At 45.9% G+C, this 21917-nt stretch overlaps 1 protein-coding gene across 1 annotated transcript in view; it reads right to left on the bottom strand.

The window, feature by feature from the left end:
• The window catches only part of TULP3 (TUB like protein 3), a 56125-nt gene that overhangs the window by 21908 nt on the left and 12300 nt on the right, over positions 1-21917 (bottom strand). The window contains exon 2 of the mRNA XM_066368588.1: positions 4774-4825. Coding sequence (XP_066224685.1) covers positions 4774-4825 — 52 coding nt within the window. The remainder of the gene's footprint in view (positions 1-4773; positions 4826-21917) is intronic.

Genomic DNA, 21917 nt, shown 5'->3' with positions numbered 1-21917 from the left:
ATGATTGATATAGATAGATAGATAGATAGATAGATAGATAGATAGATAGAGTTATACATCTCCATCTCAGCTCTAACGTCCATACTCTAAGATCCTTTCTTGACTCGGTTCTTTTTTTTTTTTAATTTTATTTTTTTATTATTATTATTTTTTTTTACAGAGACAGAGAGAGAGTCAGAGAGAGGGATAGACAGGGACAGACAGGAATGGAGAGAGATGAGAAGCATCAATCATTAGTTTTTCATTGCGCGTTGCAATACCTTAGTTGTTCATTGATTGCTTTCTCATATGTGCTTTGACCGCAGGCCTTCAGCAGACCGAGTAACCCCTTGCTGGAGCCAGCGACCTTGAGTTCAAGCTGGTGGGCTTTTGCTCAAACCAGATGAGCCCACGCTCAAGTTGGCAACCTCGGGGTCTCGAACCTAGGTCCTCTGCATCCCAGTCCAATTCTCTATCCACTGCGCCACCACCTGGTCAGGCTCTTGGCTCAGTTCTTAACCAGAAGCAGTCAATGGCATTTCATGTATCCTTCCAGAGATAGTTAATTAATATTATTTTGTTGAGTCTAACCTCGCTTTATAAATGAAATAACCAGTCCCAAGTTTGAGGATCTGCCCTAAAATCACACAGCTAACAATGGCAGCTCTAGAAGCACTGGAACCAGTCCTCTGTATCTAGCCCCATGGTGGACTCACAGGTGGTGATGCCTCCTTGTGACAACCATGTGCATGTCCAGGCAGCACCTGTGCAAATCCCGATGCCCACGAGTAACCTTCTTATGAGCATGGCAGCAGTTCAGGGCTCTGACAATATTTCCATATACTACTTGACACCGAAATTTATACATCTGGTCCACAGAGAATTTTGTCAAATTAAAAAAAAAATTCCTGTAACATTTTCTGTTCCTATATTAATTGACTATCTCTGGAAGGACACATGAGATGTCACTGACTGCTTCTGGTTAAGAACTGAGCCAAGTACTGTGTGTGAGGGTATTTTTCATCAAATTATCTTTTTTATATTATTTGAATTCTTACCATATGCTTTTCTTTTTCTTTTAATTTTACTTATTCATTTTTAGAGAGAGGAAAGATAGAAGGGGGGAGGAGCAGGAAGCATCAACTCCCATATGTGTCTTGACCAGGAAGCCCGGGTTTCAAACCAGTAACCTCAGTGTTCCAGATTGACACTTTATCCACTGTGCCCCCACAGGTCAGGCACCATATGCTTTTATAACCATTAGAAACATAATTTTAAAAAAATATTTGTGCTATAAAAAGGCTCACAAAATCCCAACATTTATACCACATGTAGCATTCTCACTGAAAAAAATAAAAATTATAAAATTTGGGGGAAATTTTTTCACTTTTCCATTGATTTGAGAGAGAGAGAGAAAGAAAAGCATCAATTTGTTGCTCCACCTAATGGTTCCATTTTTGGTTGTACACTCACTGGTTGCTTTTCATATGTGCCCTGACCGGGAATTGTACCCACGACCTCCACATGCCAATATGACGCTGTATCCACTGAGCTACCCGGCCAGAGCCGTGGGCAGTCTTTTTTTAAAATCCAGAAAATATATCTATTCAGAAACCACACAAAATTCAAAAACAAGTCTTATATAATTACTTGGTAGATGACCACAGCCATATAAAAATAAATCAAGAAAAGATCTAAAGCTATATGGTTATTCCTCCTCTAAATATAGTTTGCTATGCAATGGAATGTAGAAAATGAGGGCTCATCACAATTATTCTGATCTTTGCAGAAGTGATAAATAATATGTAACCAGAATTTTCTTTGTGATCCCAGGAAGATTAGTCTCTATATCCTAGTTTACTTTCTCGGTATTAAAAAAATTATTTATTTCATACTCTTCACCAACATGACAGATGCATAACCCTAGCTGGGTATCCACCTAGAAGCAGCAACCTTGGGGAGGTAGGTGCCCAGGAAGCCATCTGTAATTGCTGGGAAGTTTGTTGCCATTTTCCTACTATGCCATAAAAAACTAGATTTGCTTAAAATGTGCACCAATCTCTTGCACAGATGACAGATGAAGGGAGGGTGCAGCTTGTATATTAACCTCAGCAGTAGTTTTAAGCCATAAAAACCACTACAATAGGGTGAGAGGATGAGATGAGAGCAGAAAAGCAAATCCTGGAGGGAAGCGGGGAGGGCGTTACAGGGAGGGGGACATGGGGGAGGGGAGGAGGTATTCGGGGGACACTTGAATCTATGTAAACACAATAAATAAATTAATTAAATAAGTAAGTAAATAAATAAACCACTAGAGAGGGCTCACCCTGGGGCTGGTCATCACACTGGGGCCCCAGCCTTGGACATCAGCCGGCTCATCCTAAAGAATCCCTCTGCCCAGAAGTGGATTTTATGGATCAATCTGGAGCTGTGCATATGTGGAGATGGAGGTGGCAGGCTGGTGGGTGGGCCTGGCTCTCAGGGTGTGGAAAATAGGGTGGCGAGGCACTCTCGCAGCCTGGAGCAGGCAAGGTCTGCCCTGTGCACTGCCACCAGGGCATGGGAAAAGCTCAGAGCATAGGCTCAGAGCCCCAGGATCCTTGTCCACACAAACAAGCCTAGTGGTGCCCTCGCCACGGGTGGCAAAGCTGTGGCTACCTTGCAGCTGGCTGGGAGGAGCTGCACAGCTCTGAACCTGCCACGGCACCACTGCCATCACAGACCCTTGAAGCCAAGCTGGGCAGCCCTATTGCAATGCTGAGGCCTGATGCTCACTCCTCTCCAAGCACTTCATAAGGCAGCAGGTGAGAAAGGCCCTGGCGAGTAAGCTGCTGGTGCAGCCAACAAGGGAAGCAATCACCGCAGCCTTGAAGCATGAGGTCTCCTATGGCAGCGCCCACTTGCACATGAGATCCCTGAAGACCACTAGGCGCCATGCTCCACCATCTGGTGGCCTGAGGGGCAGTGGAATGCTATCACAGTCTCTAGGGCAGTGCCATCGTCACAAGGGTTTGGAAGATGCCCTGCAGGGGTAGGGGTGGGGTGGCCATACTCAAGCGTACAGGCATAGCGTTCCCATCTGCATCTCCGCCGTGCCCTGCTGTGGAAGGCTACTCTGCACATCCCTGCATGCTCTCCGGAGACCTCTTTCCTAGTTTTTAATGATTCCACATTTAATTTGTCATGCTATAAGTCCCATTATTAATTCCAACATAAAGAAGACAAAACTTGCTGCTTCAAAACTTGGGAGGTATTTTTAGTTACCTTTAGAGTTTAAGCCCTGGCAGTTTGGCTTAGTGGCAGAGTGTTGGCCTGGCATGTGGATGTCCCGGGTCTGATTCCCAGCCAGGGCACACAGGGGAAGCAACCATCTGCTTCTGTACCCTGCCCTTCCCCAGCCATGGCTTGATTGTTTATAGCACATCAGCCTTGGGCACTGAGGATGGCTCCATGGAGCCTCCATCTCAGGTTCTAAAAATAGCTTGGTTTCAAGCATGGCCCCACGCGGACAGAGCTTTGGCCCTAGACAGGGGTTGCTGGGTGGATCACAGTTGAGGTGCATGTGGAAGTCTGTCTATCTCCCCTCCTCTCACTTGGAAAAGAAAAAAAAAATTTTTAAATAAAAGAAACACTAATACTTAACAATCCTACATAGGTAGACTAGAACTATAGCATTTCCAGAATTAAAAAACATTTATGTGGCGCAGAGAGCATCAGACTGGGACATGGAGGACCCAGGTTGGAAACCCCAAGGTCACCGGCTTGAGCGTGGGCTCACCAGCTTCAGCACAAGGTCACTGGCTTGAGTGTGGGATCACAGACATAACCCTACTGGTCACTGGCTTGAGCCCAAAGGTCGCTGGCTTGAGCAAGGGGTCACTCGCTCTGCTGTAGCCTCCCAGTCAAGGCACATATGAGAAAGCAGTCAATGGACAACTAAGAAGCCACAATGAAGAATTGATGCTTCTCATCTCTCTCCCTTCCTGTCTGTCCCTATCTGTCCCTCTCTCTGATTCTCTCTGTCTCTGTCAAAAAAAACCACATTTATATGAAAAAGCAAATATGCTATATTGGGTATAGGTTCTAAGCATAATAATCGTGATGATCATAGCATATAACAACATAAAACTCTGTTCATTTATTCCTTCCTTCACTCAAATTTTAATGAAGGGCTATTATGTGCCCAGTCCTATGCTAGGAACTTCTGATATAAGTTACCATAAACAGACTTGCTTCCTGTTCTCATGGAACTTAGTCTAGTGGAGGAAACAAATATAAATCAAATCACTGGGGAAAAAATTTAATGTATAGCTAAAACTGGGACCAGTGGCTGTGAAGAAAATTATTTTACAAGCAATAGAAGTTTTAAAACAAGCACAGCAGCATGTTCAGATCTGCAGATTAGGGTAAGAAAAAAGTCTTGAAGTTAATGAAATTACAGCGCAGAGGTATTTAAAGCAGTAGGACCAAACAGGTACACAGAATAACAATGTTAACACTCTTCTAATTCTTATGAAAGGTGCCAAGGAACTTTCAGTAATTACAAATCTGAGGCCAGTTTTTGTTTTTTCTCCATTGACAGTTTTACTGCTGATGTCATGAAAGTACTTTGGTCTTGCCCTTGCCCGGCCTTGGTTCAGCAGATGCCAGGTCCAGACACTGCTTAGTGAGTGACATCAGCCTTTTCCTTTCGGATCTTCTTTCCATGACCCTGCCAAGACTTCCGAGTCCAGACCACCAGCATCATGGTCAGTACAGCTCTCCAGTTATTTCAAAAGAGAAGACTCTGCTCACCTGATTATCTAGTTTCAGCTGTCGAAGCTTCACTATCTCATCTTCAAAGGCACTGTTTTAAAAAATGAAAAGAAAGCATATAAAGAGAAAATACTTTTAAAACCATGTTATTTAGCCCTGGCTGGATAGTTCAGTTAGAGCATCAACCCAAAGTGCAAAGATTGCTGGTTCAATCCCCAGTCAAGGCACATACAAGGACAGACCAATGTTTCTCTCTCTCTCTCTCTCTCTCTCTCTCTCTCTCTCTCTCCCCCCCTTCCTCTCTCGCTAAAGTCAATAAATAAAAATAAAAATAAACTTAAAAAAAATAATAAGCCCTGGCTGGTTAGCTCAGTGGTAGAGCGTCGGCCTGGCGTGCAGGAGTCCCAGGTTCGATTCTCGGCCAGGGCACACAGGAGAAGCGCCCATCTGCTTCTCCACCCCTACCCCTCTCCTTCCTCTCTGTCTCTCTCTTCCCCTCCCGCAGCCAAGGCTCCACTGGAGCAAAGATGGCCCGGGCACTGAGGATAGCTCTATGGCCTCTGCCTCAGGCGATAGAATGGCTCTGGTTGCAACAGAGCAACGCCCCAGATGGGCAGAGCATCGCCCCCTGGTGGGCATGCCGGGTGGATCCCGGTCGGGCGCATGCGAGAGTCTGTCTGACTGCTTCCGTTTCCAACTTCATAAAAATACAAAAAATAAAATAAAATAAAAATAAAGATGGTTTTTCATCTGGCCTGTGGTGGTGCAGTGGATTGAGCATCAGCCTGGAGCTATGATGCCACTGATTCAAAACCCCAGGCTTGCCTGGTCAAGGCACATACAAGAAGCAATCAATGAACAACTAGAGTGAAGAAACTATGAGTTAATGCTTCTCTTTCTCTCTCTTCCTCCCTCTCTAAAATCAGTAAATAAACTTTTAAAAATCAAGGTGATTTCTGAGGTTCAAATGATGTCTATGAAAGTGCTGACAAATACTTATTTACAAAGACACTGCCCTCTCCATCCAGAGTGTGACTGACTTTTGACTTGTCCTTGTCCAAAGTCACAAAGCTAGTTGGTAGCAGCCAGTATGTAGGTCTCCTGATTCTAATCACCTAGTCTTTCTACGACACCACGGTAATTCATGATTCATTCACTCATTAAAAACATTTTATGGAGGGTCCTGACCAGTTAGCTCAGTTGGTTACTATCAGAGTGTTGTCCCCAAACAGCAAAGTTGCAGGTTCGATCCCCAGTCAGGGCACATATAAGAATCAACCAATGAATGCATGAATAAATGAAACAACAAATCAGTTTCTCTCTCAAATCAATAAACAATTTGAAAAGCATTTAATGAATGATAAATTAAGTGCAAAGCATTGTGTTAGGTGCTGTGGGTGATTCTGACTTATCAGACACAGATCCTTCCCTGTAGGAACAAAGGGCTTAGTGGGATAAGACTAAGCCATGGTATGAATAAACTGTTCTGTGACTTGGTAAGGGTCAATGCAGACTTGGTGGAAGAGATGACAAAACAGACATGCTCCAAAACAGCAGAAATTATTTCTCACAGGGTTTAAAGTAGGTAGTCTGGGGTTAAGTAACAAGGTTAAAAAAAAAACGTATTGATTGTCCTGTGGTAGCGCAGTGGATAAAGCCTCGACCTGGAACACTGAGGTCACCAGTTCAAAACCCTGGGCTTACCCAGTCAAGGCACATATGGGAGTCGATGCTTCCTGCTCCTCCCCCCTTGTGTCTCCCTTTTCTCTCTCTCTCTCTCTCCTCTCTAAAATGAATAAAATCTTTAAAAAAAATTTTTTAAAGTATTAATTGCAATATGTGTACCACACTAATGCAAGATGTGACTAATTGGAAATTTTATTTTTTATTTATTTATTTTTTTTTCATTTTTCTTAAGTTGGAAACGGGGAGGCAGTCAGACAGACTCCCGCATGCGCCCGACCGGGATCAACCCGGCATGCCCACCAGGGGGCATCGCTCTGTTGCGTCCAGAGCCATTCTAGCGCCTGAGGCAGAGGCCAAGGAGCCATCCCCAGCGCCCGGGCCATCTTTGCTCCAATGGAGCCTCGCTGTGGGAGGGGAAGAGAGAGACAGAGAGGAAGGAGAGGGGGAGGGGTGAAGAAGCAAATGGGCGCCTCTCCTGTGTGCCCTGCTGGGAATCGAACCCGGACTCCTGCACGCCGAGCCAACGCTCTACCGCTGAGCCAACCGGCCAGGGCCGGAAGTTTTACTTCTAGGTGAAAGGAGGGGGGATAGTGAGACTGACTCCCACATGTGCCCCAACTGGGATCCACCCAGCAACCCCTGTCCAGAGCCCATGCTTGAATCAACAGAGCTATTTTTAGCACCTGAGGCTGATGCTCGAACCAATGAGCTACCCTCAGCGCCTGGGGCCAATGCTTGAACCAACTGAGCCACTGGCTGTGGGATGGGAAGAGGGAGAGAAGGGGGAGAGGGAGACAAGAGAGAGGGAAGAGAAAAGCAGCAGATGGTTGCTTTTCCTGTGTGCTCTAACTGGGATCTGAACCTGGGACATCCATACCCCCGGCTGACACTCTATCCATTGAGCCAGCTGGCCAGGGCCACTAATTAGAAAAACAGAGGAGGTGAAGTGAGGGTATATATGGGAACTCTCTGTGCTTTTTGTTCCTTTTTTTATAAACCTAAAACTCCTCTAAAAAATAAAATCTATTAATAAAAAAGATAGCCTGACCAGGTGGTGGTGCAGTGAATAGAGCATCGGACTGGGACTCAGAGGACCCAGGTTCAAAACCCTGAGGTCATCGACTTGAATGTAGGCTCATCCAGCTTGAGCATGGGCTCACCACGTTGAGAGAGAGGTTGCTGGCTTGAGCATGGGATCATAGACATGACTCCATGGTCACTGGCTTGAGCCCAAAAGATCGCTGGCTTGAAGCCCAAGGTTGCTGGCTTGAGCAAGGGATCACTTGCTCTGCGTAGCCCCCTGGTCAAGGCACATATGAGAAAACAATCAATGAACAACTAAGGTGCTACAGCGAAGAATTGATGCTTCTCATCTATCTCCCTTCCTGTCTGTCTGTCCCTATCAAAATAAAATAAAATAAATTTTTTTTTAAATTTTAATTTCTATTTATTCATTTTAGAGAGGAGAGGAAGAGACAGACAGGAGAGGAGAGACAGAAGGGAGGGAGGAGCTGGAAGCATCAACTCCCATATGTGCCTTGACCAGGCAAGCCCAGGGTTTCGAACCGGTGACCTCAGCATTTCCAGGTCAACGCTTTATCCACTGCGCCACCACAGGTCAGGCGTAAATAAAATAAATTTAAAATAAAATAACAATCTAAACATATAACATGTTACCTCCCAGAGTTCTATTATTTCCTTATTCCCAATAAATAAAAATCCCAGCCTGACCAGGCGGTTGCACAGTGGATAGAGCATCAGACTGGGATGCAGAGGACCCAGGTTCAAGACCCCAAGGTCGCCAGCTTGAGCGTGGGCTCATCTGGTTTGAGCAAAAAGCCCACCAGCTTGAACCCAAGGTCGCTGGCTCCAGCAAGGGGACACTCAGTCTGCTGAAGGCTCACGGTCAAGGCACATATGAGAAAGCAATCAATGAACAACTAAAGTGTCGCAATGCGCTAATGAAAAACTAATGATTGATGTTTCTCATCTCTCTCCATTCCTGTCTGTCTGTCCCTGTCTATCCCTCTCTCTGACTCACTCTCTGTCTCTGTAAAAAAATTTAAAAAAAAAATCCCAAATCTATATAATGGTCACACAGTTATCTTTCTAATATTAGTTTTGTTTTTGTGTGTGTGTGTGGCAGAGACAGAGAGTCAGAGAGAGGGACAGATAGGAACAGACAGACAGGAAGGGAGAGAGATGAGAAACATCAATTCTTCATTGCGGCTCCTTAGTTGTTCATTGACTGATTTCTCATATGTGCCCCGACCAGGGGGCTACAGCAGACCGAGTGACCCCCTGCTCGAGCCAGCAACCTTGGGCTCAAGGTGGTGAACCTGTTCAAACCAGATAAGCCCACGCTCAAGCTGGCGACCTCGGGGTCTTGAATCTGGGTCCTCCACTTCCTGTGCCACCGCCTGGTCAGTCCTCTAATACTAGTTTTTGAAATATTAAAAATATATTGGAGCCTGACCAGGTGATAGCACAGTGGATAGAGCATTGGCCTGGAATGCTGAGGACCCAGGTTTGAAACCCCAAGGTTGCTGGCTTGAGCTCAAAGGTCGCTGACCTGAAGCCCAAGGTAGTTGGCTTAAGCCCAAGGTCTCTGGCTTGAGCAAGGGGTCACTGGCTCAGCTGGAGACCCCTAGTCAAGGCACATATGAGAAAGCAATCAATGAACAACTACAGTGCACAACTATGAGTTGATGTTTCTCATCTCTCTCCCTTCCTGTCAGTTTGTCCCTCTCTCTCTCTCTCCCTCCTCACTAAAAACAAACAAACAAAAAACGTTGTAGTAAAGTTACTCTAGCTGGGTAGCTCAGTGGATAGAGTGTCATTCCAGAGTGCCAAGGTCAAGGGTTCAATCCCTTGTCAGGGCACATATGAGAAGCAACCAATGGCCCTGGATGGCTGGCTCAGTGGCTAGAGCATTGGCCCAGCATATAGATATCCCAGGTTCAATTCCTGGTCAGAGCACACAAAAGAAGCAACCATCTGCTCTCTCCCCTTCCCTCTTCTCCTTCTCTCCCTCTTTCCCTCCTGCAGCCAGTGGCTTGGTTTGAGCGTCAACCCTGGGCAACTGAGGATAGCTCAGCTGATTTGAGTACTGGCCCCAGACGGAGGGTTGCCAGATGGATCCTGGTTGGGGTGCATGCAGGAATCTGTTTCACTATCTCCCCTCCGCTCACTTAAAAAAAAATAGCAGTAATAAGTACACAACTAAATAGAACTAAGTGGAACAATGAGTTGCTACACCCCCTCCCTCCCCCTCTCTTTCTCCCTTCCTCTCTCTCTTGCTCAAGAGAAAATTTTTTTAAAACTGGTAAAAAATATAACATTTCTGTTCACTAATAAATAAAATGTATACTCTTAGAGAATCTCATCTTTAGGCAAATTTACGGAATTATTGTTTTAATGCACCTTAACTTATTAATTCTAACTTTAGCCAACTGTCCAGTATGATCATAAATAAAATGTTATATAACTTTGTAGCTATTACTGTTGCATGGATATAAATATAAGGTCTACCGGAAAGTTCTGTCCGTTTTTGGAATAAAATACAAATTTTTCTGTCAATAAACTTTATTAAATAATATAATTGCCATTATTATTGATTTCTTGCCAGTGTGAGGGCAATTTGTATATCCCATTTTTGAAAAATATTTTATCTTTTGATGCGAAAAATTGAACCAGTGCTTGTTTGATATCTTCTTCATTTTTGAATTTTTTGCCCTTAAAAAAAAAAAAATTTTTTTAGGCCCTGGCCGGTTGGCTCAGTGGTAGAGCGTCGGCCTGGCGTGCAAGGGGTCCTGAGTTCGGTTCCCGGCCAGGGCACACAGGAGAAGCGCCCATCTGCTTCTCCACCCCTCCCCCTCTCCTTCCTCTCTGTCTCTCTCTTCCCCTCCCGCAGCGAGGCTCCATTGGAGCAAAGATGGCCCGGGTGCTGGGGATGGCTCCTTGGCCTCTGCCCCAGGCACTAGAGTGGCTCTGGTCGCAACAGAGAGACGCCCCGGTGGGGCAGAGCATCACCCCCTGGTGGGCAGAGCGTTGCCCCCTGGTGGGCGTGCCGGGTGGAGCCCAGTCGGGCGCATGCGGGAGTCTGTCTGACTGTCTCTTCCTGTTTCCAGCTTCGGAAAAATACAAAAAAAAAAAAAAAAAAAAAAAGATATTTTGTAAGGACAAAAACAAGTGATAGTCTAAGGGTGCTAAGTCCAGGGAATATGATGGATGCAACAGACATGCTTCTGTAGCATTTCTTCCTTGTCGAAATTCGTAAAAATTACAGTGGCATAAATGAACTTTATCAGTAGCCATGGGTACACTATCACTTCACACATAAGACTAACGTGAATCAACTTTGTTTCAGTTAATTTGCTATTTCAGTATGTATACATTAAGTGATAAAAATAGAGAGGCACATATGCGCCAAATAAACATGTGCTTACGTGTCGAAACTTGTTGTGATAGAAAAGGACAGAACTTTCCGGTAGACCTTATAAAATAGAGAAATACTGGCTTGTCTTTATTATTTGAAAAAGGCAAGGTGAAAAACATGCAAGGGCGCTATTTGCTACCATTTACAAAAGAAAAAATATATACATATTTCATTTCAACTGCAGAGAATATGGCTGGAAGAATACACAGTAAGCTGTACCAGTGTTGCCTTCAGGATGAAAAGCTAAATACGTAAAAGGATGGGAAGCAACCTTACTTTTTTATTACAGACACTTTAGATCCTTCTGAATTTTGCACCACGTAAAGGCATTTTTTTTTAAGATTTTATTTATTCATTATAGAGAGGGGAGAGAGAGAGAGAAGGGGGAAGAGCAAGAAGCATCAACTCCCATATGTGCCTTGACCAGGCAAGCCCAGGATTTTGAACTGGCAACCTCAGCGTTTCCAGGTTGACGCTTTATCCACTGCGCCACCACAGGTCAGGCTGTAAAGGCATTTTTAAAATACAGTGGTGCCCTGGCCGGTTGGCTCAGCGGTAGAGCGTCGGCCTAGCGTGCGGAGGACCCAGGTTCGATTCCCAGCCAGGGCACATAGGAGAAGCGCCCATTTGCTTCTCCACCCCTCCGCCGCACTTTCCTCTCTGTCTCTCTCTTCCCCTCCCGCAGCCAAGGCTCCATTGGAGCAAAGATGGCCCGGGTGCTGGGCATGGCTCTGTGGCCTCTGCCTCAGGCGCTAGAGTGGCTCTGGTCGCAATATGGCGACGCCCAGGATGGGCAGAGCATCGCCCCCTGGGGGGCAGAGCACCGCCCCCGGTGGGTGTGCCGGGTGGATCCCGGTCGGGCGCATGCGGGAGTCTGTCTGACTGTCTCTCCCTGTTTCCAGCTTCAGAAAAATGAAAAAAAAAAAAAATAATAAAATAAAATAAAATAAAATAAAATACAGTGGTACCCGCCTGACCAGGCGGTGGTGCAGTGGATAGAGCGTCGGACTGGGATGCGAAGGACCCAGGTTCGAGACCCTGAGGTCGCCAACTTGAGCGCGGGCTCATCTGGTTTGAGCAAAGCTCACCAGCTTGGACCCAAGGTCGCTGGCTCGTGCAAGGGGTTACTCGGTCTGCTGTAGCCCCACAGTCAAGGCACATATGAGAAAGCAATCAATGAACTAAAGTGTCTCAATGTGCAATGAAAAACTAATGATTGATGCTTCTCATCTCTCCATACCTGTCTGTCTGTCCCTGTCTATCCCTCTCACTGACTTTCTGTCTCTGTAAAAAAAAAAAATAAATACAATGGTACCTTGAGAAATGAGCAGACCAACATACTAATTTTTTAAGATATGAGCTGCACCTCGGTCTGTATTTTTGTTCGAGATCTGAGCAAAATTCTGAGATACCAGTCGTGAATCGGGAAGCTGCTGCTAGTTGGTGTGTTGGCGCACGGGTCCAGTATCGGCAGCACAACACCAGCATCTCATTCTTTCTCACGTGTTACCTGCAGAATCAAGTCAAATCTTGTGCGCTGTACTCATTCTTGCATCATTTTTGCATTTTTTACTTTTTCTGTGTGCTATCATGGGGTTGAATAAAGTGAGTGTAAAGAACAGTGGTGAGAAGAAGAGAATAATGTCGATAGAAGTAAAGCAAAAAATAATAGAAAAACATGAGCGTGGTGTATGAGTGATTGAACTGGCAAGGCTGTACGACCACAATACATCTACAATTTGTACCATCCTTAAAAGGATGCCATCAAAAGTGCAAATCCAACGAAAGGAACTACAATTCTGTCCCAATTAAGGACAAATATCTATGAAGAAATGGAGAAGCTTCTGCTGGTGTGGGTGAAAAAGAAAGAGCTGGCAGGAGATTCAGTGACGGAGACTGTAATATGCGAAAAGGCACGTATTATTTATGGTGACTTGAAGAAGAAAGAACCATCAACCTCAAAAGAGGCAACAGAAGATACGTTTAAGGCAAGTCACAGCTGGTTTAAAAATTTCAAGAAGAGAGATGATTCGCAATACACCTGAAGGTATGGTTGAGTGAAAAATTGGCTAAATATATAATCAAACCCCGAAGGAAATAGGGAGTAAGAAATGCTCCTTTCTCACTAACCTAAACAGGGTGGCTTTCACTGGGAACTGAGAATATAGAAACTAAGGCGGGCAAAGGGGGTGAATAGATCCAGGCCGCGGCACAAACAGCCAAACCAGGCTGTGGCACGGAGATCCAAGCCGAGGAAAAACTGTTCCTGTGGCAACCCGGGCAATACAAGCTAACACTCGCGCCAAACCCAGACAAAGAAAGACAAGCGGGGCAGCCCTGGCCGGTTGGCTCAGCGGTAGAGCGTCGGCCTGGCGTGCGGGGGACCCGGGTTCGATTCCCGGCCAGGGCACATAGGAGAGGCGCCCATTTGCCTCTCCACCCCCCACCCCCTCCTTCCTCTCTGTCTCTGTCTTCCCCTCCCGCAGCCAAGGCTCCATTGGAGCAAAGATGGCCCGGGCGCTGGGGATGGCTCCTTGGCCTCTGCCCCAGGCGCTAGAGTGGCTCTGGTTGCGGCAAAGCGACGCCACGGAGGGGCAGAGCATCGCCCCCTGGTGGGCAGAGCGTCGCCCCTGGTGGGCGTGCCGGGTGGATCCCGGTTGGGCGCATGCGGGAGTCTGTCTGACTGTCTCTCCCCGTTTCCAGCTTCAGAAAAATACAAAAAAAAAAAAAAAGAAAGACAAGTGGGACAGCCATTTTCCCCATCTCCTGGTCGGCGCGCAGATAGTGGGCGAGAGATTCATTCCAAAGCCCCGAGGAAAAAAAAAAGAAAAAAAAATTTCAAGAAGAGATCTGGCATCCACTCGGTGGTGAGGCATAGTGAAGCTGCAAGTGCTGACGTTAAGGCAGCTAAGGAGTACATTGCATGGTTTTCTGCGCTTATCACAAAGGAAGGCTACATCCCCAACAAGTGTTCAACTGTGAGGAAACAGGATTGTTTTGGAAAAAAATGCCCCAGAGGCCTTTTATCACTGCAGAGGAGAAGAAGCTGCCAGGTCATAAACCCCTGAAGGACCCTCTGACCCTTGCATTGTGTGCAATGCTAGCAGTGACTGTAAAGTAAAGCCACTACTAGTGTATCATTCCAAAAATTGTGGAGCCTTTAAGACTCACAAGATTCTGCCTGACCAGGCAGTGGCACAGTGGATAGAGCGTCTGACTAGGATGCGGAGGACCAGGATTCGAGACCGATCCCAAGGTTGCCAGCTTGAGCACGGGCTCATCCGATTTGAACAAAAGCTCACCAGCCTGGGCCCAAGGTTGCTGGCTCGAGCAAGGGGTTCCTCAGTCTGCTGTAGCCCCACGGTCAAGGCACATATGAGAAAGCAATCAATGAACAACTAAGGTGTCGCAACGAAAAACTAATGATTGATGCTTCTCATCTCTCTCCGTTCCTATCTGTCTGTCCCTATCTATCCCTCTCTCTGACTATCTCTGTGTAAAAAAAAAAAAAAAAAAAAAAAAGACTCACAATATTCTTAAAGAAAAACTGCAGGTTATGAGGTTATGTGGAGCACCAATGCTAGGGCATAGGTTACACGGCAGTTTTTTAGTGAATGGGTAAATCTCGTCTTTGGTCCTGCAGTGAAGAAATATCTTCAAGAAAATAATCTTGGCCCTGGCCGGTTGGCTCAGTGGTAGAGCATCGGACTGGCATGCAGGAGTCCCGGGTTCGATTCCTGGCCAGGGCACACAGGAGAAGCACCCCTCCCCCTCTCCTTCCTCTCTGTCTCTCTCTTCCCCTCCCGCAGCCAAGGCTCCACTGGAGCAAAGTTGGCCCAGGCGTTGAGGATGGCTCTATGGCCTCTGCCTCAGGCGCTAGAATGGCTCTGGTTGCAACAGAGCAACGGCCCAGATGAGCGGAGCATCGCCTCCTGGTGAGCATGCCGGGTGGATCCCGGTCGGACGCATGCGGGAGTCTGTCTGACTGCCTCCCTATTTCCAGCTTCAGAAAAATCCAAAAAAAAAAAAAGAAAGAAAGAAAGAAAATAAACCCCCGATGAAAGCATTACTAATCCTTGAAAATGCTCCAGCCCACCCACCTGGTCTTAAAGATGACATCCTTGATGAGTTCATATTCATCAAAGTCCTCTACCTCCCACCCAACACAACTTCAATCTTGCAACCTATGGATCAGCAGGTCATTTCCAACTTTAAAAATCTTTACACGCCCTGGCCGGTTGGCTCAGCGGTAGAGCGTCGGCCTAGCGTGCGGAGGACCCGGGTTCGATTCCCGGCCAGGGCACATAGGAGAAGCGCCCATTTGCTTCTCCACCCCTCCGCCGCGCTTTCCTCTCTGTCTCTCTCTTCCCCTCCCGCAGCCAAGGCTCCACTGGAGCAAAGATGGCCCGGGCGCTGGGCATGGCTCTGTGGCCTCTGCCTCAGGCGCTAGAGTGGCTCTGGTCGCAATATGGCGACGCCCAGGATGGGCAGAGCATCGCCCCCTGGGGGGCAGAGCACCGCCCCTGGTGGGTGTGCCGGGTGGATCCCGGTCGGGCGCATGCGGGAGTCTGTCTGACTGTCTCTCCCTGTTTCCAGCTTCAGAAAAAAAAAAAATGAAAAAAAAGAAAAAAAAAAAAAATCTTTACACAAAGCATTTGTTCCATCATTGCTTTGAGGTGACTGAAAATACAATTCTAAACTTTCAAGAGTTTTGGAAAGATCATTACAATATTGTGATATGTTTACGCATTACTGACTTGGCATGGCAAGAGGTTACAAGAAGAACCTTGAACTCGGCATGGAAAAAGTTATGGCCTGATGTTGTTGCAGACAGGGACTTCGAAGGATTCAAACTAGAGACCGAGACTGAGGTAGAAGTGTTGGAGGAGATTGTGTCCCTCAGAAAGTCGATGGGTCTGTAGGTAGATGAGGGTGACATAAACGAGCTCGTCGAGGAATATGAGGAGGAACTCTCAACTGAGGAGTTGAAGGAGCTACAGATGATGCAACATACAGAGCTTCTGCAAGAGATTAGTAGTGAGGAGGAGGCAGCCTCCGAGGAAGTGATTTTTCTACAAGTGAAATTAAAGACATGCTGGCAATGTGGGAGAAGCTTTCAGGTTTCACCGAAAAGAAACACCCAAAAAAAGTTTCAACTGGTCGTGCTTCAGCACTTTTTAATGACACTTGTTTGTCACATTTCCGTAACATTTTATTTTAAATATTTTATTTATTCATTTTAGAGAAGCGAGAGAGAAAGAGAGAGAAGGAAGAGAGGAGGGGGAGGAGCAGGAAGCATCAACTCCCATATGTGCCTTGACCAGGCAAGCCCAGGGTTTCGAACCAGCAGCCTCAGCATTCTGGGTTGACTCTTTATCCACTGCACCACCACAGGTCAGGCCATTTCCGTAACATTTTAAAAGGCAGGCAAAAGCAAACCTCTTTGGATAGATTTTTATTCAAAGTCCTCCAAGTCAAAGTACCGAAAGTGCAGCCAAAAAGGCAAAAACAGATGATGATTAAATGAAAAATACGTAATGTTAAGCTTAGGTTAAGTTTAAAGTTAAGAAAGTGCATTTTTTTTTTTTTACCATTAAGTTTTTGTGGTTTCATTTTAAGTAAAAAAAGTGCAGTTTTAGTTTTGTTTAAAGTAAAGAAAATGCAGTTTTAATTTTACGTGTCTACAGTGCCTGCATCCCTTCCTCCTTCCCTCCTCCTCCACCATTCACCTCCGTTAGCCACACTCATCTGTCTCCAAGGTAAGAATACAGTACTAAATAACACTTTTTTCTTTTATTTCATATATTTTGTTATGCATTGGTAAAGTATACGTGTGTTTCTTAATTAAAAACATGTCTTTTGCCTGACCAGGCGGTGGCGCAGTAGATAGAACATTGGACTGGGATGCTGAAGACCCAATTTTGGGACTCCGAGGTCGCCAGCTTGAGCGTGGGCTCATCTGGTTTGAGCAAAGCTCACCAGCTTGGACCCAAGGTCGCTGGCTCAAGCAAGGGGTTACTCGGTCTGCTGAAGGCCCACGGTCAAGGTACATATGAGAAAGCAATCAATGAACAACTAAGGTGTCACAAGGAATAACTAATGATTGATGCTTCTCATCTCTCTCCGTTCCTGTCTGTCCCTATCTATCCCTCTGTCTGACTCTCTCTGTCTCTGAAAAAGAACAAAACATGTCTTTCTTCATAATTTAGGATGGTTTGGGGATGCTTCACAGAACTGGAACAGATTAAATCTATTTCAGTTATTTTAAATGGGAGAAATTTGTTTGATATATGACTTGATTGACTTACAAGCTCGGTTAATTAAACTTCTATCTCAAGGTACCACTGTATACTAAAAGTCAACTTTTTATTCCATTAAATGTGACTAAGAATAAAACAATTTGAGGCCCTGGCCAGTTGGCTCAGTGGTAGAGCGTCAGCCTGGCGTGTAGAAGTCCTGGGTTCGATTCCCAGCCAGGGCACACAGGAGAAGAGCTCATCTGCTTCTCCACCCCTCCCCCTCTCCTTCCTCTCTGTCTCTCTCTTCCCCTCCCACAGCCAAGGCTCCATTGGAGCAAAGTTGGCCCAGGTGCTGAGGATGGCTCTATGGCCTCTGCCTCAGGCGCTAGAATGGCTCTTGTTGCAACAGAGCGAGGCCCCGGAGGGGCAGAGCATCGGCCCCTGGTGGGCATGCCGGGTGGATCCCGGTCAGGCGCATGCGGGAGTCTGTCTGACTGCCTCCTTGTTTCCAACTTCAGAAAAATTTTTAAAAAATAAATTAAAAAAAAAAAAAAGGAAAGAGAAAGACTGCTCTGAAGGACCCCACCAGACTTGCAACCAGGGGAGCAATGGGCAGCAGCAACTCTTCTTAGGCTAACCCCCTGGAACTGTCTCCATGGTCCCTTTTTCTCTTATTTCACAGTGAGCCAAAGCAGCCCCACCTAGGCTCATTTTTCTTTCTTTTTTGGATTTTATTGTGGTGACATTTGTTAACATAATTATACAGGTTTCAGGTGCCCAATTCAACACATCTCTTTTCTATAACGCAGTCCTGACTAGCCCTAGCCAGATAACTCAGTTAATTAGAGCAGTGTATTTCAAGGCCAATCTGCAGACCCATCTGCCAGAAGCTAAATTTATCCACATCAATGTCTTTCATAGATGTTTTTGCCACAGCTGTCTGAAGACACATTCTACACTTCTGGGAGAATTCTCTTGTTTTCACTACAACAAAGCAACTACCAAAACAAGGTCTCTGATAAGCTCGTAAGTGACATACATAGTAATTACTTTCATGACTTTAGAGACAACACTTCTAACACTCAATAGAAAAGCAATACAAAGAAACTTACAAACATCAACACTTTCTGACATTACTTAACATTACTAATGAAACATGGCACACAGAACATGAAGGCTGTGAAATAAATGTTTCATAAATAAATGAACTTTAAAGTTAGATGGAAAAGATACCTTTTGCCTTAATCTAGCCTGATTGGTGGTGACATAGTGGATAGAGCATCGACCTGGGAAGCAGAGGACCCAGGTTCAAAACCCTGAGGTCACTGGCTTGAGCGCAGGGTCATCCAGCTTGAGCGCAGGATCACTGGCTTGAACGTAGGATCATAGACATGACCCCATGGTCGCTGACTTGAACCCAAGGTCACTGACTCGAGCAAGGGGTCACTCACTCTGCTACAGCCCCCCAGTCAAGGTACATATGAGAAAGCAATCAATGAACATCTAAGGAGCCGCAACAAAGATGTGATGCTTCTCATCTCTCTCCCTTCCTGTCTCTCCATATCTGTCCCTCTTTCTGTGTCTCTCTCTGTCTCTGTCACCAAAAAAAAAAAAAAGAAAAGAAAAGAAAAAACTTTTGGCCCTGGCCTGTTGGCTCAGCGGATAGAGCATTTGGCCTGGCATATGGACGTCCCAGCTTCAATTCCGGCTCAGAGTACCATCTGTTCCCCCCACCCCCCATTTTCCCTCTTTTCCTCCCACAACCAGTAGCTCAACTGGTTCGAGCATGGCCCCAGGCGCTAAGGACAGCTCACTGGTCTGAACCTGGGCCTCAGGAGAATAGCTTGGTTGATTTGAGCATCTACCCCAGATGGGGGTTGTCGGGTGGATCCTGGTCAGGGCACATGCAAGAGTCTATCTCCCCTCCTCTCACTTAAAAAATAAGAATAAAAATAAACTTCTGAATTTTAGTTATAAACCTCAGATGAATCTTTCTTTTTTTTTTATTTTATTTATTTATTTTTTACAGAGACAGAGTGAGTCAGAGAGAGGGATAGACAGGGACGGAGAGAGATGAGAAGCATCAATCATTAGTTTTTCATTGCGCGATGCAACACCTTAGTTGTTCATTGATAGCTTTCTCACATGTGCCTTGACTGCGGGCCTTCAGCAGACCGAGCAACCCCTTGCTGGAGCCAGCGACCTTGGGTCCAAGCTGGTGAGCCTCGCTCAAACCAGATGAGCCTGCACTCAAGCTGGCGACCTTGGGGGTCTCGAACCTGGGTCCTTCCGCATCCCAGTCCGACGCTTTATCCACTGCACCACCACCAGGTCAGGCAGATGAATCTTTCAGACTTAATAAAATAGTGCCTACCCTACTAACTATATGCATTACCATAAACTTTTTTTGTGTGTGTATTTCTTAAGTGAGAAGTAGAGAGGCAGAGACAGACGCCTGCATGCGCCCAACTGGGATCTACCCTGCAAGCCCACTAGGGGGCAATGCTCTGCCCATCTTGGGCACTGCTCCATTGCAACAGGAGCCATTTTAGCACGTGAGACAAGGCCATGGTTTCATCCTCAGCGCCTTGACCAACTTGCTCCAGTGGAGCCTTGACTGCAGGAGGGGATGAGAAAGATAGAAGGGGCCCTGGCCAGTTGGCTCAGCAGTAGAGCGTCGGCCTGGCGTGCGGGGGACCCGGGTTCGATTCCCGGCCAGGGCACATAGGAGAGGCGCCCATTTGCCTCTCCACCCCCCACCCCCTCCTTCCTCTCTGTCTCTCTCTTCCCCTCCTGCAGCCAAGGCTCCATTGGAGCAAAGATGGCCCGGGCGCTGGGGATGGCTCCTTGGCCTCTGCCCCAGGCGCTAGAGTGGCTCTGGTCGCGGCAAAGCGACGCCCCGGAGGGGCAGAGCATCGCCCCCTGGAGGGCAGAGCGTCACCCCTGGTGGGCGTGCCGGGTGGATCCCGGTCGGGCGCATGCGGGAGTCTGTCTGACTGTCTCTCCCCGTTTCCAGCTTCAGAAAAGTACAAAAAAAAAAAAAAAAGAAAGAAAGATAGATGGGAAAAAGGGAAGGGTGGAGAAGCAGATGGTCACTTCTCCTGTATGCCCTGACCAGGAATTGAACCCAGGACATCCACACACCAGGCCAATGCTCTACCACTGAGCCAACCAGCCAGGGCCACCATAGACTTTTAAAAAGTACCATATTCCTCATGTGTAAGACGCACCTTTTATCAAAAAACTTGGGGTCTAAAAACTGGGTGTGTCTTATACAGTGGTTATAGAACTGTGGCATTTCCAAAGATATAGATGAAACTGAGAATGTGGCAATCAATATATGAAGACAGTGATTTGTCATCAGGCACAGATGAGGACAAGCTAATGGATGGGACTTTGGACAATGATGAGTTATATAAACTTTATGGTGACTAAAACTTGAGTTCAATAACTTTATGTAATACATTTTTTTTCCACATTTCGGGCCCCAAAATTAAGGTGCGTCTTATACATGGGGAATACGGTAAATCTTTTAGAGATGCATGGACCCAGTTGCTGAGATGATAGAGGCTTCTGCTCTATTCTTTTTTGGTTTTCTCATTTATTTTCCTCTGTCAGTTATACACTTCATTGTGGCAATATTTCAAACTACACTTAGTATCAGTTATTATATAGCTGATAATCAGTCAGATTATTATTCTATATGAGAAAAGCTGGCAGCTGTGATATTTAAACACATTCTTTTTTTTTTGGTGACAGAGACAGAGAGACAGGAAGGGAGAGAGATAAGAAGCATCAATTCTTTGTTGCGGCACCTAGTTGTTCATTGATTACTTTCTTATATGTGCCTTGACTGGGGGCTGCAGCAGACCGAGTGACCCCTTGCTCAAGCCAGCAACCTTGGGCTCAAGCTGGTGAGCCCTGCTCAAACCAGATGAGCCCGAGCTCAAGCTGGCGACCTCAGGGCCTTGAACCTGGGTCTTCCGCGTCCCAGTCCGATTCTCTATCACTGTACCTCCACCTGGTCAGGCTTTAAACACATTCTTAAACTTTAACTCACTGTATATACTGCTAATTCTTTCATTAAACTACATCTGAAAACCAAATGCTGATTAATATTAGCACCTCCAAGGTGGTATATCTTCCAATTATACATTCAATTAACTTTGCTAACCAGGACTCTTATACCTGTCAATCAAAATTATTTTTATTATATTCTTTTGATAAAGTTTTTGTGGCAACTCCCTATCACAATTGCCAGTAAAAATACTGAACTCGGTGAAATATTGCCATTTGCAACATCATGGATAGATCTTGAGAGTATCATGCTAAGTGAAATAAGTCAGAGAAAAGGACAAAAACCATATGATTTCACTCATATGTGAGATATATAACAGAAAATAACAAACGAACACACAAAATTAATCCACTCATGGACACAGGCAATGGGAGGGTGCTGACCAGAGGGGAAGAGGCATGCAAGGAGGGTGAATAGGTAAAGAGGTCAAATATTTGGTGATGGAGGGAAACTGGACTTTGGCGGGTAAGCATACAATATAATATATAGGTGATGTATTAAAGAACTGTACACATGAAACATATAACATTATTAACCAATTTATTAAAATTAATCAATTGAATTTTAAAAATAATATAGACCAGCGGTTCTCAACCTGTGGGTCGCGACCCCGGCGGGGGTCGAACGACCAAAACACAGGGGTCGCCTAGTCGTTTGACCCCTGCCGGGGTCACGACCCACAGGTTGAGAACCACTGATATAGACAGTAACAAGCATTGGTGAAAATGCAGAGCCCTGGCTG

The sequence above is a fragment of the Saccopteryx leptura genome, chromosome 2 (genome assembly GCF_036850995.1).
Source record: "Saccopteryx leptura isolate mSacLep1 chromosome 2, mSacLep1_pri_phased_curated, whole genome shotgun sequence".
Lineage (NCBI taxonomy): Eukaryota > Metazoa > Chordata > Mammalia > Chiroptera > Emballonuridae > Saccopteryx > Saccopteryx leptura.
Note: the sequence above shows the minus strand (reverse complement) of the source record. Positions and strands in the feature narration are given on the sequence as shown.